This window comes from Colius striatus, chromosome 2 (genome assembly GCF_028858725.1).
Source record: "Colius striatus isolate bColStr4 chromosome 2, bColStr4.1.hap1, whole genome shotgun sequence".
NCBI lineage: Eukaryota > Metazoa > Chordata > Aves > Coliiformes > Coliidae > Colius > Colius striatus.
Window position 1 is genome coordinate 15421365 of NC_084760.1, and position 19064 is coordinate 15440428.

General features: G+C 38.0%; 1 protein-coding gene across 1 annotated transcript in view; it reads right to left on the reverse strand.

Annotated features, from left to right (window-relative positions):
- KCNQ5 (potassium voltage-gated channel subfamily Q member 5) overlaps positions 1-19064 on the reverse strand; it is a 292687-nt gene that overhangs the window by 58671 nt on the left and 214952 nt on the right. Inside the window, exon 3 of the mRNA XM_061989536.1 lies at positions 14356-14482. Coding sequence (XP_061845520.1) covers positions 14356-14482 — 127 coding nt within the window. The remainder of the gene's footprint in view (positions 1-14355; positions 14483-19064) is intronic.

Consider the following 19064-nt stretch of genomic DNA (forward strand, 5'->3'; position numbering starts at 1 on the left):
TTGGGATTTTTCTTACTCATTAGGTAAGCAATACTCCAATAAAGAGATCAAAATAGATGAACCATCTCAAACCCTCTTCTCCATCTACAGTTTTCATATATTGGAATCATCTCAGTAAACAGAATATTCTGTGATGTCCTGGAGGTACACAAATCTTTCTAGGACACATGTTAATTTTACATTGCCAAAGTGGGCCTAGTTAATTAAGCAGCTTGCCAACATGGAAAGCTACCTTTTCTGTCAAGGAGAAAGTGGCAGGAATTAAAATTATTTAAGATAAATTAAATTAAAATGTAAAGCATTCATTTACATGACATACAAACACTTATATTAATAATGAAATAATATATAAAATATATATTTCTATTATGAAAGAAGTACTGTGTGGTGCTTAGTTGCCAGCTGGTGTTAAACCATGCATGACACAATATAATATAAAATAGGTTATGTTTCATGTATTTTCAAAGCCATGGAAAACAAACTCTGCATTAAACTGTAAGCATGCTTTAGGAGATAAATACAAAGCTTTTATAACTGCAAACACTACAAGGATTAGCTACAGCACCAGGTCCTGATCCTGAAACTCAAGATTTGATTACAGACCCCAGAATCAGGTGCTGAGGATGAGGCCAGTTCTGCAAACAGCATCATAACCTGTGAGATGTCACTGAGGAGCCTGTCCATGTGAGAGCAAACTTCATAGAGACTCGTCTCAGACTGATTCCTGTGGGAACTCTCCCTGGCACCTGGAGGTATCATTGCACCCCATGTACCTGAGCTGGGGTGAGAGGGTCTGCTTGGCTGAGGTTGGCAGTAACTGATGAAAAGTGATATGGTGGCAACTCAGCTTACTCCTCTGTGGCACATCAAACAGGGTAAATAAGCATATAAATCCCTGCCACTGACCCCTATCACACTCACAGCCATGGCAAAGCAAAGTTGTGTGGTGGAACATAAATTGGATCTGTCACCTAGAAGTGAATTAATGCACCTTTCTGCTAAAAAAACAGCTTCTAGGCTGGTCCCATGCTTAGTGTGCATTTCTTCAGCTTATCCTAATGAGAATGATTAGCTTAAGATTTCTTGCCTCAACAACACAAAAGATCTGCATAGCGTTTCTACATCAAGGAGAAGAACTATCCCATCTTTCTTTTATCTAGGAATATTCCAAGAAGCACCATTAAATTCCTTTCTTCATCCCTTAGTATGCCTTCCCTACACCTTTAGTAAGGAAAGCTCATTATCGTACAGTGCATATGCATGTTGTTCAATTGATGAAACAAAACTGGACAAGTGTTAGTAAAGCTAACTAAGTATAAAAATTTTGTAACAACAATTTTTGAAACAGAAAAACAAGCAACATTTTCAAAAAGTCAATATTGGGCATTTTTAGGTGTAAAATCTAAAGATTCCCTTATGAAAATCTGTAACAAGGAAGATGGGTCAGATTTTTGTTTTGACATTGTTCAATCAAGGTTTAAAATAAGAACCTAATTCCATCCTCCAGAATGGATCAACCAGTGTTACTCATTACTGTGACAATGTACTAAAAGTATATCTATGTTGTTCCTGTGTAAAAGTAGTACACTTTCAGGCTATCATGACAATCAAAACAATGTCATTTTACCTTTTGTTGTAGATAGCAAAATATTTCTCTGTGGGCTGAGAATCTCAATAGCTCAACAAATACTGAATTTTAAATTGTAGTTATGGTTACCATTTTTTATTCAGTCTGGATAAGAACAACAACACTGATGAGAACATTTCACCTGTCTTTGTACTGTGAGCAATTAAAGTTCATGGCCTTGTTGAGTACATACTCTTTCTATGGACTGAATAAGTCCTCAGCAAACATCTTTATATTATTAACAGTTGGCTCAATAAATCTTAAAGGGCCTCCTGCAAGCTAAGATTAAGTTCAACTGCAAGCCTTTCATGGATTCATACTTTATTAGCCTTTTCCAATAACTGATCTTTAACATTATTAATATGTACCTGCTAGGAGGAATAAAGCATTATTTATTCAGTAGAGGTTTTATTTGGCTTTAAGACAGGCTGACAGAAACACATTTTAAACCGTATCTTTGACCCAGTGTTCACTAACCCAATTTGTGTCCAACCACAGAAAGAAAACCATGAGTAACACACACAGATCCTTCCCGTAAATCTTCACTTATTCTGCCTAGTAATTGTTTTGTGTCTTACAAGCCCTGGAAAAACAAAGTTTACTAGTCACTATGTCTGAGGTTTTTTCCTGGATGATAGCACATCTTAGTAAAAAAGGCTACTGTTATGGAGAGAAAAAAACCCATGAAGTTTTCTGGAGGTAAAGGCAGCAGGATGGATTGCCAGATGCACACACTGTAGATGAATAAAAGACACTCATTAGATTGGATTGTAAGAAAACCACAAAGTTATCATCAAGAAAAAACCAAAATAACTACAGGCATGGTAAGGCTTGTGGATGGAGAAAGGGCTGAATAATTTAGGAGTGGTTAGTCAGAAGATAAATATGAGATGGCAGATAGAGGTATGCAAACTAGCAGAACATAAGAAGATCTCTTGGATGCCTCCTATTTACCCTTCCTTATAAAAGTGAGATCAAAAGACAATTTAAATCTGATAAAAAGAAATACAACATGCAATTAACTTGTAAAATTCACTGCCACGGGGTATAAAGGAACAACCAAGGAAAATGAAAGATGAGATTGGATGTTTCTCAAGGAATTGCTGGAATTAGATTTATCAGGGGATTCAAATTCCTGTATGTGTCAGTCACTGATTACCCAATGTCCAAAAAATACTATGTGATGAGGTCTATGGGCTATAGGTATTAACGCCTTTTTTAGAGGTATCTGGCACTATTCAGCATGTAGAAAGACACCAAATGTAGCTCCTACATGATCCAGTCCTGCAGGAGAAGCAGTGCTATCTCTATGCTGGGTCCTTGTAACCACGCAGGTAGGAATCTATAGGTAGGCATTGCTTCTTTCATGGCCTTTTCAATCTTCTAAAATCTCAGGGTAGTGTAGGTGGGCAGGGTGTCTGGAAATTTCCATCTAACTCATTCCTAGGTTGTGCATAAGCTGAAGGCAATGCAGTGGTATGGGAGTGGAAAGGCCAAAGAAATGTGAGAACAGAAAAATTCTGAGTGTGAGGGTGAAAGTGGACAGGTGAAACAAGAAGTAGAGAGAAGAGCATGTCTCTGAGGGAAAGGAAAAGACTGTAGGTGGAGAGGGAAGAGACAAAATTAATAAACGTCTCTTAAATTCACAGGGTCAGGGGATACAGGAGCTATCCAGTGTGTAACTGAGTTATCTAATGTAGGTGTTGAAGGCAGGAACAAGGGTCCCTCAGTGTTGGCTGAAAGAGATGAATTCCCACCTTAAGTTTTCTCAGCTGTCCTCTGGAGGCATTTATCTCTCCCTGCTGCCTAAAACCAGAGCTTGCATTCCTAACCTACCCAACTATGTTAGATGTCTGCACACTAAGTGTGAGTGCCTCCCGGGACTTCTCTGTTCTCATAAATACAGGGTTTACTTAGATGGTACAGAACCAGAGCCAATCTTTACTCTTAGCTGCTATCCCACCTGCAATTTGTGGGTGAGTAGCCAAGGAGGGACTACTGTGCCAGCAAGAAGCTTTATATGTTTTGGAGAATACTAGTGTAGGGCATATTGCAGCCACCCTTGAAACTTGCTTATGTGGGGGATGTGAAGAAAGAAATAGAAGCTTGGTTCAGTGCTTATCTGAGAGAAAAGCTTATAATCTGGTAACACTCTCACAAACCAAGCAGGAGGCAGTCCCAAAATGAGATCTGTAATACAGTAGATGATGTCATTCTGAGAGACAACCTCTCCACTCTCATGACATTTTCATCTGAAACAAAGCAGTCCCCAGCATGGTGGTCTCATGAGCAGGCTGGGCTGGCAAAGGGGAGCTCTGGGGAGGAAGGAGACCTGCCTTCACCTTGGCAGCTCCCAGGATGAATGGATACATGTGCTGTGGCACCAAGGATCAGGCAGCATGAGAGTGGAGGCAAGTGGCTGCAGCTTGTTTCTGCAGCAGGGATGGCTTAAGCCAGAATCAATCATTGTGGAGCTTTCATAAGATGATGTCTGCTATTGACAGCAATATCATCTATCGGTGGAAAGGTCAAATCCTCTTAAAAGGAGTTATCAGCACAAGCTTAAAGGTAAAAAATGTAATTTTTCTTTCAGAGGAGACTACAGGTTATGGGAGGTGAGTGCTTAAATGCTAGGAGTAGGAAGGAAAGGGAAGAAATTAAAATGCTCAATTTATGTTCTAGAACATGCTCAATTTGCCATCTATAAATAAAGCAAATATTTCTACTTAGCCATATTAAACTGGAGATATAAATACTGTAGCTCTGCTACACAACGAAACAATGTAGTTATATTGTCAGATCCTTTCTAATTGCTGTATTTAACACAACAGCTGTAAAAAGGAGGAATTAAAAAAACCTATACTTTCTTGTACATATGATGCTTTGCAGGTATACTTAAGTAGCTCTGGTGGCAACATGCAGTTCTCCAAGGGATATAAAAGAATGGAAACATCTGTGGAAACTGAATTTCTTCAAGCTCTGAGGAGACTAACAAGCTAGTTGCAAGGCAGGATGAAGACACTTAGCAATCAGTTTGGCTATGCTGAATGTAACCATGGACAAAGCTTGTGTTTTAAACTGACAGCATTGCCAGTTAACAAATTAAAGCTAAGTGGATATAAGTAAACGGCATTTGAAGAAACAAGCGCTATCTCAAAAGCAACTGAAAATGCCCATGTTTCTAAATGACAGTACAGCCAAGCAAAAATGAAACCACTGTTTTTAACTGACTGTATCTATGACCCTTTTCCTGGAGACCTCACTCACACACAGATGACCTGAAGAAAAGTAAACTAGACTTCAGCAAATCCAACATTAAAGTCGCAACAGTTAATAGGCATAATAATAATAATTATAAACTAAAAGCACCAAAGAGATGGAAAGACATACTGTAAATACAAGATAGCAGCAAGCTACAGGGTAGATGTAAAAGGAACAAAGTGATCTGTTCAGAAGGATTAGTAAAAGTGTAACTATTACAGAAAAACATGAATTAGGTAGATGCCCACAAGATGATACCTAGAGACTGGATATTAAGACACATTTCTTTATTGAAAGAATGGTTAAACACTGGAACAGGCTTCCTAGAGACTTTGTTGATTCCACGTCTTTCACTCTTTAAGAGGCATTTGAACAATGCCCTTAATAACATGCTTTAACATTTGCCCTGAAGTCGTCAGGCAGTTGGACTAAATAGTTGCTATAAGTCCCTTCCAATCGAAATATTCTATTCTATTCTATTCTATTCTATTCTATTCTATTCTATTCTATTCTATTCTATTCTATTCTATTCTATTCTAGCCTATTCTAATAATTTCTCACTATATTGCATAGCACTTTCAAACCATTCTTGGAAGATTTATTCAGTATATGCCAAGCCAATAACTCCAATTAGACCTCTTCAGATTTCTTCTTTTGGGCTGAGAGTGGTGGGGACTGGTACATCATGAGAGAAAGCACAATTTGATTGACTAACACCTGCAAGAGTAGTTACTTACAGCTCAAATAGTCAGATTGACAGTTGTCTAATGTATCACACAGAGGTATTAACATTGAAATTTATGTTAGCATGCTGCCAAAGCACCTCTAAGTAAGTATAGGCATAAGAATGTTAGTAGACTAGAAGACACACTTAAAGTGGCTTTTTAAATAAAGGTGTACAATAAGTTAGGGATATCACAGTCCTGTGAGAGGCTGCACATATGCCAAGAACAGAGTAACAGGCATTCACAGAAATCCAAAATAGCACACATCTGGTCTAATAGGATGCTATTTTGGACCAATAGGGAAATATTCTTAAATGATTCAGGTTTCTGCCTGGAAAGCATAATTTGCTGCTGCAAAAGCAAAATTTGCACAGCTACTGTAGCAGCAGTTTCTCTCACGGAGTAGCTATGGGAAAGAGCTGACAACAGCCTGAGTTAGAAGGCATGTTAGAGTTAAAAGGCATCACACACATCAACAGTACAACATCCAGAAAAGAAGCTCAGAAAGCTGTGTATTTCCTTGCATATTAGACTCTGACATGTTATTCACAGTTTTATTTCATTGAAAGTGTAAATTTTTTAGGTGCTAGGAATGATAAAATTTGAAAAAACATCAATTGTACTGCTTTTGAGACTCCATATGCTGAGTTAGGTGAATTTGGCACAATCCTGTCTACCTCTAGCTTTCACACCAGTGCCTACATTAAGTACTTAATTCTGGATTGGAAAATTTACACACATGTATGGAAATTTGAGCAACAGCCTATGGATATGATGGGAATTCAGCATAGTATGGCAGGATATGAATGTTTTCAACGAAGCAAAGATAGGTAGTGAAAAGAAAGATATTTCTGCAGGCATCTTCACATACTGGGCATCTCTAGTAGTATCTCTAACAGTAACAAGTTTAAAGCCATTTAATTTCAAAAATATGAGCAAAATTGAACTACCAAGTCTAACACCAGAGAATGTTGGCTGCTTCTTGGTTGGTCATTTGTTTGCCTCCTTCTTACTGTCACTGAAACTTTGTGGCTCAGAAGCAGCACTGGAAGTTCTATAATACAGATTTCTTAGATATAAAATTTTGTAATATACAACATTTAATAGTATTAAATAACAAAAAATAATGATTATTATAATAATTAAATATATTTTCTAGGATTAAAATATGAGAGATTACCAATCATTTGAAAGATTCCATAAATCATTTACAGAATCTGTGTGAGTATGGAAAAGAACTTAATTATTTCTAAATCATTTGACTTTAAGACATTTGCCTAACAAAAGTGAACTGAATTAGGAATTGCTAAATGTTGTGCAGGTAATGAGTTATATCAGTCTTGTTTGGAATGGACATGACAGTCTTATGCTCGGGAAATAAATTTAATAGCTTTCTAAGAAAGTAATTATAATATCAGAAACAAATTTGTTGTAGTAAAAGGTCTCTGGCTTTTAACAGGAATCTGTCTTCATTTTTTATTCTTCACATCCCAGTGCTCTATTTCACCCGTCCTGGTGTGGATCTCTTCTAATTTGTACTGCTGGCATTGTCTATTTATGAATGACTAATTATTCAACGAGTGAACAAAATCTAAGTTTCTCATGTAGCAGATGACTACAATTAACACCAGGTGATAGGGTAAATCAGCATCTCTCTCTGGACCAATTAAGAATTATTTATTGATGTTTGAATAGTTCCAGTGAGGCTGAGAGACTGCAATGCTTCAAATCTCCCAGAAGAAGAATTTAACCTTACTTTACCCAGAAACCAGAAACTGTATTATTGGCTATTTTGCACATTTGGGAGAAACAGTGCTTATAATTTTGATGATAAAAAGATCTAGATTGAATATAAAATGCCTTTCCTTAGGAAAATAGAATTGCTTTGTTTCTATGAATTGCTTTGATTTCAATTTATCCATATTTTCCATCAGAAACCTTACACTAGCCTTGTTGACTTCCTTCCTCAGCAGGTATCTCAGCAGATACACAGAATATGCATACAGAAAAAAGCTCAGCTTTCAGATGAAAACCTCAGTCACCAAGCCTCATGAAAATGGAACATGACACTATTCATAGCTCTTCAGTTACTAGACACAACTCACTCAGGTTGCTCAGTTCATGGTAGGCATTTCTGTGCTCAAAACAGCATGGTAGTGACACTAGTGAAAGATCAAAAAAGTAAGCCAATCAACAAATACAGGCTGCTGAATTCTTTAGCACATACCAGAAAGAAATTTCAATGTGAACTGTGTCATACCAAACTAGTAGATTTCTTTTGAATAGTAGATATGGAACTTCTAAAAAGAGAAGTCCAGAGCCTGATGTCTTTACTCACAGCAAATGGTACCTTACTTGTCAGCAAGAACAGTAGTCAGAAAAGGTAAGTGTGAAAGAATAAGGCCAATAGATGATATTCAAAAGACCTTTTCCTATGCATTTCTAAAAACTGTACTGCCACGACTGTCAAACATGAAGATATGCCACTAAATATTAGTTTAAAACCTTCACAATTTGGGATCATTTTAGCATGAAGAGCACCTCTTTTTATTGCACATAATTATGGCTGCTGCAATTATCCGAGGAAATCTCAATTTCTATTCTTAATGCTATGGCTTACTATCAGACTGTTTTCTGGAATGAAGTGGGCAGCCTGTTCCTGAGATGAGTTCACATTGGATTGGGAGGAGACCCCACAACGTGGAATTTGCTGCTGATGGAACTTGGTTCTGCTGGGATTTATAATGACATGTGATGTGAGATGTGTCTCCTTAGTCAAGAATTACTTAATTGAAGACCATTGCTGGGTTATTTAGAGTTCAAATTATACTGGAAAAGGGCTGTTTATATTGTTTATCACGAGCAGCAGATTTACTATCTGTTGTTTTTAAACTATATAACGTGTCTAAATACCAAGGTGACAGACACACAATGTATCATTTCATAAATATATTGAATTAATTAAAATTAAAGGTTCAGCAGATCTCACAACACACTAGATAGGGATTTGTTTATAAAAGTTTGACAAAAGTGGCATATGATGGCTCATTACCACTCTAATTAATGAAAAATAGATCCAGTAATATGCAGCAGCCGCTGCTATCACTTAATGCTCTGAAATGAGGTTTGCCAGCCATGAAGTTCAAGAGCCTGATTACAGATAATGGACTTAAGCTTCCTGTTGGGAATTTGTTCATTCTGCAGCCTCAACAGAATTTAAACTTGTGACATTTCCATCATGCTGTAGCTCTGCTAGAGGTAAAATAGAAGCAGCTGTGAGAAAACCACTAACTGCTAATGGACTAACTGAAGTACATGAAATCTTTCACTGGGCTGGACCATGAGGAAGTCTAGTTGCCCTGGAGAAACACTTTATTGCTAGAAGTGGGCTCAAATTTAAGGTGAAAAAAAAGGAAATAGGAGTTTCAAACCCCAAATCTGGAAGTTGCATAAAATTTAGGCACTGAAATTCACTATTTCCAGTATTTGAAGTGTGCTCCTGTGCTCTTCACTTGCTCTTGCCAGGCTTCTTCAAATAGGAGTCCCAAAGTCTCCTACACAGTCAGTAGAGAGAAAGAAGTTCCTCTGAAATCCTAGCAGGCTTCAGACATGCAGGTGAGACTGGCAGGATCTAACTCTTCTGACTCCCAGGTTGTTATTTATTATTGCTCATTATTGCCCCATGTGGGAGCTGCCCTCACAGACTGAGATTTCGTTGTGATGGTAAAACCTCTCATACACACAGGACAGTGGCCAGAAGTTTAATTTTGTCAGGTTACACGCAATGATCTGAGAGGCACATTGCCAGAGAAGGGCTGATAGACTTTTAATTTGTTTCAGTGTCCCTGAATGGCTTAACATGGAGTGGATGCCATGCTTTCTTCCCAATTAGAAGACATGTCCTCTTTTATTTTGGGGAACTTCAGGGAGTATGGCTCCTCCTAAAGCACCACCAGACACCCAATCATCGTGTCCCATTGTCCCGGAGCAGCAGTTAGGAGATGCTGTGCCTGGACTGCTACTCTTCTGCAACAGCAGCAGTACAACACAGAAACATTGCTCTGCAGTGATAACAGCCAAGCTTCAGATTGCAGAAGTACATTAAATACCTGGGAGGGTATGCTGGTATGCCCTTTACATTGCATACAGAAGCTCATATACAATCAGAGAAAATGAGGGACAGAGGTAACTTCTAACACGGAATAAAAAACAAATCAAAATTTAATACTACACTATTAATCCCATTTTTAAAGAACTAAACAAAGGTACAAAGCTGTCAAGTAATTTCATACATGCCATTGCTAAACACCAGTTTAGCACAAAGCAAGACTTGAAGAACTTTTCAGAGTAGTGACATTGTAACTACACTAACATAAGTACAGAGATTTGGTCCTTAATACATTTTTTTCTGGTTATTAGGTTATTAATAGAAAAAAAAGTCTGACTGAATATGATCCTTGAAGCAATGCTCAATTTTTTTATTTCTAGCTCTTAGGCCATTCCCCTATGTGATTTGTGTTTGATTATCAGAGAACTGATGATCTGCTGGAGATATATAGCAAATTTAATTAATTGTAAACAGACTAAGTCTTCTAAAATATTTTGGTTTCACTATAACAATAAGCAGAAAGAATAACTGAAGGGATGACTAAGTAAATAATTAAACAAACACATGAAAAGTAATAGGTCCAAACTGGCCATGTGCTCTTTAAGGAGAACTTAGCACTGAGATTGAGCTCCCCCTGTAGTCATTTTTTCTCCAGGATGAACAAGCCCAGGTCCTTCAGCCTGTCATCACAGGCCAAATGTTTCAGCACTGATCATCTTAGTGGCCTTCACTAAACTCACTCCAGTTTATTGATGTATTTCATGTATGATGTTGGAGGAGGTAAATAATGGACAAATGAGACTCAGCATCTTAGATGTGGTCTAATGAGTGCTGAGCAAAGGGAGATAACCCTGTGTCTTCATCTACTGATGATACTCTAGCTAGTACAGCCTATTGGCCTTGTCTGCTAGGGCACATTTTACCACAACTGGAAAGCCAAGGTGCTAGGCAAAGAGCTACTTTACATAGCAAGAGCTGCAAGATGACTTGCTAAAGATTCTTCCTAAAAAGATGGATGCTAAACCTCAGAAATTCCTTTTAGAGAGTCCAAAAATAGACAAAAAATCAATCAGCAGAGGAGAGAGACACAGAATAATTGATGACAAGAAATTCAGACTACTGGTTTACTTTCCAGAAGCTGTGCTAGCAACCATTCAGTGTTTTGCAGAACAAATTTTCCTTTCCTTCCAGTGAACCAGCACAAGAAGACATCCACAAGCAAAATACTGTTGGCTACTAATTAATTCTGCCAGCTAGTCACTGAGTGCAAAGGGAGGGGACAGAGAAGATAATTTTAAGGCTAGAGACTGTCTACATTAACATAAGGGCAACAAGAAGAGCAGGTGGATTCCAGATAAAGGAGAAAAAACCATGATCAAGTGAAATAAATCTTAACACCCACCAAGGCCTGTGCCGAGAGACAGCCCTGAACTATTTCACTATCAGTGGGACAGTAGCTATGAACTGTTTAAAGGAAAGGGGGAAAATCTATATCATTTACCCCATGATAACATGCAGAATTTTGGACAAGGAAGAATCCCTCCTCTCAGTTTTGCTGGGATTTAACATCTCCAACTGAAGTTAATCACTGGTAGAAAACTCCAGTTGAATGGAGACAGGAAAGGGAGAAGAAATGAAAGTGAATTCAACAAACTGATAGTGTTTCCACAGAGTGGCATTTGGGAGAGCAGTAAACCGCTCTGACATGTCAAATGCTTCTAGTAAGTTCAAATTCTTTAAAGATTTGTATGTTCCTAGTAAGCTCTAAATGGCTGAAATATGTTAATTTTACTAAATTAATAGTTTGGTGCTTTCTTATGATTGTGAGCTGACAAAACTAGACTACTGCAAAGTTTCAGATGGAATCTTGGAATAACATTAAGTCTAGTTAAGGAGAGTAGCAGTGTTTGTTGATGCTATGTTTGAATTTCTAGGTTTTCTTGACAGGTGACTGGTAAAGACTGGAAGATTTTTGATTTTTCTTTTCACTTTCATCTAGTCATGGGAACCTTTGGGCAAGTTTGTGACTTGGTGCCAGGCAGGGTTGGGTGAGGTACCTAATCACCTTCCCTTACGCCTGAACAAAACAAGTGCCAATGCTGACATTTGCTCCTATCCCACAGTGTAATAAAATAGTGTACATGGTATGATTCTTTCTGCAATGTCTTTCCATCTACTCATGGACCCCTTGCTAAAGAATTTCTCCATTGTAGGGATTCCTCAGTGGGAAAAGGTAATAGATTTACCAGGGAACAAGGCAGAAGGCAAAACCTTGCTTTACACACTAGCCCTAACTAGTGCACTGGTCTGCTGTGCACTGTGTAACAATTTTATTCCAGGATGGTATTGATCTACACGACAATTAGTTACTCATAAGTTTATATTGAGATCCATGTGTGTAAAGGCCATAAACATGTGACTCCATGTGCTACCCGCTATATAGATGCATAGGAGAATGTTTCCTGCCCCAGTCAATCTATAAGTTAATTTAAGATACAGACAGATGAAATTAAAGGCTGGAGAGAGGAAGGAAGTTGAGAGAGAAGTTGGGATGTTGATATCCTGAAGTTACACAGATGTTCTATTAAAAGCATTTGCTCCAAACCATTAGAAAAATAAGAAATTATCGGATGAATTTGGTTAGCCATCCTTAATTTCTACCTTTATTGAGAAATTGTTTTCCTGCAGATCCTTTTTCAAAATAGGGATTTGTCTGGCTGTGGGCCTATTAATCATTCTCATTGATTATTTCTAGAGTAAAAAAAAAAAGAGAAGGAATAGTCACTTGAAACAGCTGAAGAAGAAGTGCAATATATCCTATGCCTGAATCAGTGGCAGAGTAGATACTTGAACTCTCATGCAGAGCAGCAATGCAGGAAGCAGTAATGTTGTTAGAAGATGTTTCTAGGTAGGTTTTCAAACTTATTGCAGTGTACACATGTCAGATCACAGAGGTTAAATATTAAGAACACAATGTATGCACATATGTGCATTATAGCTATGCATGTTTGTATGAGATGTGTATAGTGTCCATTAAACGTATACACATTCCATGATTTTCAGTCAGATCGGTTCTCAATCCTTTATTCTTCCAATATACATAGCAGCTATATGACCTGCATAGGAAAATGTCTTTTGGAGAACATAGGGAACACAGATGACTGGCATGTATGAACCTTGTGATTTTCTGCCTAGAGAAGCTTTACGCAGATGATAGTTGACACATAGCTATTCTGAATTTACAGCTAGTTACTGTGAACAAGAGTCCAAATTTGTCACTAAACATATGAAGGAAGGGGAAATATTTCACTAAGGGGAAATCCATGTTTGACCAACCCAATAGCCTTCTATGAGTGCATAACTGGCTGGCTAGATGAGGGGAGAGCAGCGGATGTCATCTACCTTGACTTCAGCAAGGCTTTTGACACTGTCTCCCATAACATCCTCATCAGAAAGCTCAGGCAGTGTGGCTTGGATGAGTGGACAGTGAGGTGGATCAAGAGCTGGCTGAATGACAGAGCCCAGAGGGTGGTGATCAATGGCATGGAATTGAGTTGGAGGCCTGTGGCCAGTGGAGTTCCACAGGGATCAGTTCTGGGGCCAGTCTTGTTCAACATCTTCATCAAAGACCTGGATAAAGGGACAGAGTGTACCCTCAGCAAGTTCCCTGATGACACCAAACTGGGAGGACTGGCTGATTCCCCAGAAGGCTGTGCTGCCATTCAGTGGGATCTTGACTGATTGGAGAGTTGGGGAGAGAGGAACCTCATGAAGTTCAACAAGGACAAATGCAGAGTTCTGCACCTGGGAAGGAACAACCCCATGCACCAGTACAGCCTGGGGGGTCAGACTGCTGAAGAGCAGCTCTGCAGAGAGAGAGCTGGGAGTCCTGATTGATAATAAGCTAAATATGAGTCAGCAATGTGCCCTCGTGGCCAAGAAGGCCAATGGCATCCTGGGATGCATCAACAAGAGTGTGGCCAGCAGGTCAAGGGAGGTTCTCCTTCCCCTCTCCTCTGCCCTGGTGAGGCCTCATCTGGAGTCCTGTGTCCAGTTCTGGGCTCCCCAGCTCAAGAGGGACAGAGAATTTGTGGAGAGAGTCCAGCACAGGGCCACCAAGATGATCAGGGGACTGGAACATCTTTCATATGAAGAAAGGCTGTGGGAACAGGGGCTGTTTAGTCTAGAAAAGAGAAGACTGAGGAGGGATCTTATTAATATTTACAAATATCTAAATGGTGGGTGTCAGGAGGTTGGGACATCCCTTTTTTCTATGGTATCTAGCAACAGGACAAGGAGTAATGGGATGAAGCTGGAACACAAAAAGTTCCATTTAAATATGAGAAAAAAACTATTTCACTGTGAGGGTGATGGAGCCCTGGCACAGGCTGCCCAGGGAGGGTGTGGACTCTCCTTCCTTGGAAGTCTTCAAGACCTGCCTGGACATGTTCCTATGCGACCTGATCTAGGTGAACCTGCTTTGGTAGGGCAGTTGAACTAGACGATCTCTGAAGGTCCCTTCCAAGCCTACCGTTCTATGATTCTATGATTCATTCCAAAGCAAAACAGAAGGTGGGGAGGTGGGTATGTGTGCTTCTTTTTATTGTAAAGTAAACTACAGCTGGGGCACTTACCTATTACACAGAATGGTTTTCTTGCAAAGCGCAGTCTTCCTTGCCATCCTCGGTATCGACAACAGCATCCAGCAGACCAGATACGAATAATAAATTCCAAACCAAAGACAACAATCATGACAAATTCCTAGAAAGGGCAAATAAGAAAAATGCCTGTTACAGATAACCAACAGTGATGCAACAGGAAACTTAGGACCACTGTGTGTCTAGCAATCCATCTTGAGCATCTGAAGATCCCAACAAAAATTTGGGATTTTGCTTCCCAGGATGGTTACACATCTACACATAGAACACAGTCTCTATAGCTTCTCAATGAATGGTCCAAGTCTAATCTGAATAACATTAAATATGTGCTAATACTGGTTACTAAATAAGAAACACTGAACAATTGAATCATACACACAAAAAAAAATCAAAGCAAAGTACTCAGTGACTTTGGTTATTGAGGATCAGACCACAGATAAGAACATGTTATATACCCACATCCACAAAATCAGTTGTTTCAAGGCTGAATGTTTTGGTAGATATAGTCTCAATGTAGCAACATGAAGGTGAATTGATGGAGATGATGTACAAGCATTTAGGAAATAATTTTTTTCCTAGAAGTAGGTTAAGATTCATGCAAGTGTAATTAAGGACAATGGGTATGGAATTGGTTTTAAGACACTAAATGAATGTTCACACTAGATATAGCTTTCCCTGGACAACTTGTAAAAGAAAGCATTTAAAAATCTTGCCTTGCTTGTCTGACTTGGTTTTCTTTCACAATGGATCTTTCTTTAAGACTGTCCATTTTAACAGCATCAATCTATATTTATGCCATTTGTATTGGAAGAAATTTTTCAGTACAATAGTGAGGTCAGTAGAGTTGCAGGAATAGAACTTGGAGCACAGTTCAGCTCCATACCTCACGGAAATCTGAATCTGTACAATACATAGCAATATAGAACATACACACTGGTATGGAATTCTAAACCTAAATACTCTTTATGAATACCATCATAAAGTTATGGGTTTTGAAATGATAATATAAAAACATGGGTGTTCACCGAAAGAAGGAGAAAAATACTTAGAATCAGCTTCTTAAGCAGTTAATCAAGAAGAAGAAGAAACTTGCATTTTATTTGGCAGATGAATGTATTTCCATGTCCAGGAGAAAGTGGTTTCTTGTCAGCCAATTAATTTGTTATTCCTGCAGGATGAGGACTAGTGTGGTACTGGTAAGAAAGCACTGCAAACGAATTAATTAGAGGAATATTTTCAAGAGTAGGCTTGAGCCAATATTGACTTTTTACCAATAAACAGTTTACATGTTTTTAGATCATGAGACTGTAGAACTCTACAAGCCAATAAGGTTGTAAATACCATGTATGTCAACTCAAGCATTAATTTACCTAAACAAATGGCATTATGAATACTGTGTCATGTGATGGTGCTCTACTGGCTTATGATTAGCGGCAGTACTTTGAAACATTGTGAGTTAAATTTGCTTTTGCTGTAATAAAATAATTTGAAAACAGAGTATTTCTTCCTAAAGCATGTCAGCTTGTGTAACAACATCACATTGAAGTTTTTAGAACCTTCTTCAGTGCCTTCATTCCAGTTTTACAAATCCTATATTGAATGCCTAAATCACAAAATGGGATCCCTCTACTAAAACGCAGCTAAATAAAATGACGTGTTTTTTTGTCAGAAAACAGCACAGGGAAAAATGAGTGTGATTGTTTAAGGTTCTCTTTTTATTCCTTTTACTGTAATAAACTTCAGCTTAATTCAATGGACAGAGCTATTGCACAACTTCCAAAGGATTATGTGCAAAATTGAAAAAGTTCTCTATATAGTAACAATAATTCTTATAGTTGGCTACCATGCAGTACCTTTCCTTGAGGGAAATTCTGTGTAAGTCAAGGATAAAATAGACAAGAAGCCAACTGGAAAAAAAAAAGAATATGTATTTTAGTTATTTAACTGTCATTTTAACAGTGGTAGTTAAATAATGAATTGTCAAATCTGGTTTATGCATGAGGTCTCTGAATTTATAGTGAGCATCCAGGGCATTTGACATCTGATTCTCCTGGTGAAATTTCTTCTTTGAAGATGGGGTAAAACATACAAAAAAGAAAAGACAAGTGAAGCATGAAGCATTCTTTGCTTCCAATAAAATATTTTTCTTCTTAAAATCTAATCACATTGCATTTTACTGAGTTTGGCATTTCCCTGGAAAACAAACACTGTACACAGACACAAAAGATACAACTCCTGCATAGTAAGTACATTGAAATGGTCATATACATCTTGAAGGAGCTGATTCACACAATTAGGAGTGTGTCCTCTTGTCATGCTCTAGACCTCAGTAGGGCCTCTGATGGAGAAGTGGCAAGAACAGAAAGTACTTAATGATTCTGGAAGGACTGGTCTACAGCTTCAATTCAGTTAAATTAGTACCACAAAACTGCTGGTAGAAGTTGAAAAGAGGTAATTTTTGGGGGTGTAATTTGTTACCCTGGTTCCTATTAGTGCTATTCAGTTTTATATTCATTGTCTGTCCTACTGTTAGCAATTACTCTTTGCTCACCTTGCTCAGTCATACAAAGATGCAAAAAGTCACAGTGTGCTGAAAACGTGTGTTTGAGTCTTGTACTATGTGGTGTCAGAAGCAGAAATTCTACTTGTGTTTCAGTCACGAATGCATATACACGTAGTAGAAAGAGAAATTTCATGGAGATTTATCTGTTCTGAGAGTGAAAGAGCAAGAACATATTTTCTCCCCCTTTTTTTTTTGAGAGTGAGGTAAGACTATAAGATTTTTCTTGGGGAAACAATAAGAAATATCTTTTTTCAGTCTTTGAGAAAAACAGTTACTATTTCTAGTAACGTCATGAATTTATGCATGATGATATTTTCCCAAAATTAACTAAAGTTTCTGCTACTTAAGAAAATTTTAATGCTGTAGTTATAGTAAGTGAGCTCAATAAAGTAAATATGTCTCTGTGCACTTGAATGTTAGCAGATCTGCTCATTTAAAAAAAAGTGTATATGGTTTTATTCTGTAGATACCAAACTTTTGGAGGTTTTAAAATACAGTACAAGCCGTAATAACAGAAGAAACAATGAACAAAATGGAGATTCAGATTAACACTTATTTTTGCACTTTCTATCTTAGCAATGTTACTAAATGATCTTTATACCCTGGTCATTCCCACGTCCTCATAGGAAAACTGATATTGAAGGGAATCCATATTATCATGAATAAACTCTAAAGGAAAATGTGAGTGCATTAAAACAGAACTCTTCACAGCGGGATATATCACTTTCTTTTGGTGTATGTGTATTGGATTATCCCAGGTTGAAGTCAGAAAGGAGCAAAGAAACCCACACCATTGTGAAAAAGGTAATGTTTTAGTTATCAGTGCACTCAGTTACAATGTGGAGTCCAGTCTCTGCTGAGGTTCTGTGTAGTCCAGGGAATTACACGATTTTTTTCCTGTGGTAGCTGCATCCCAAACAAGAACAAGGTTAAAAAAAAAATAATTGGAATGGCTTATTACAAAATTAAACATTAATCTGGCTTTTAAATAACTTGATTTTAGTTCTTTAGCATTTGAAACAGAAAGTCAGAACATAATTGGAAAGGTATGTGACAGAATAAATCATTGGACCTCACATAATTTTTAGGCTTGCTGTAGAAATGATGCATTCCAAGTATCTCTGTCCTGCACATAATATGATGGAGCTTCATTAATTTTTGAATACTTATGAAATGTGAATAACAATATTTACATCAGAATGAGAAAATCCAGCGCAGCTGATAAATCTGGCCCATGTCAAAATTCAGTAAGGCTGTATTTGACCTGATGAGCAAGTTTAGATTTACTGGAAACCTAACCCTTCCCTCCCTAGGTAAAGCAAAGGAAATGGCCTTTGCCATTTCTTCATTTTCCCCTATCTTATAATCCTTTTCCAGTCACAGCTGCATCTGTTCTTGCACCATAGTTACCACAATCTGTAACTTTTTTGGCTATTTAAGCTCACAACCCCCCACAGTAAGTGCTATAGCAGATGCATTGGTGGTTCACTCAGTGGAAAGTCTTTCTTCCAATGCAAAGCACAGTTCATCCAGACTCATGAACTTTTCATTGTGAAATGTTTCTGCATATGCAGCTCCAGTTGTCATGGGGAACTATGCATATGCAAGAGAAGCAAGGCTGAAACAAGTGGGCTTAAAAGATTCATTTGCCTTTGGCATGAGGAACACAGGTGCCATTGTGCTCCTGAAGTTTTTTTATATCTGCATGTGCCTTAGTTTCAAGCCACCAGAACAATGAGGGACACACATGGCAAGAAAGAAAAGTAAGAGGTCATCCAGAGCAAGGTTTCCATTAACAAAAGATCCTGGAGGTCTCTAATGAATAGGGTTGACAATTAATTAAATCAAACATACTTTCCACAGTCCAGCTACAATGAGCACTTTTTTTCCCCTTTCTTCTTCTTTTTCTATCTAATTAGGATGCAAGTGATGATTTGTTGAAATTGTCTACATTAATATGCTTCTCAGGTAGTTTTTAATGATAAGGATTTCCCTAAACATAACATTACAACAGCAAAATCCTCTTTTTATCATAGCTTTCTTGTTCATTAATATAACTGCTTATTACAATAATTTGCTGCTGCTGAAAGCAGATGCCTTGGTTGTAGGCTGTGATTTCTGG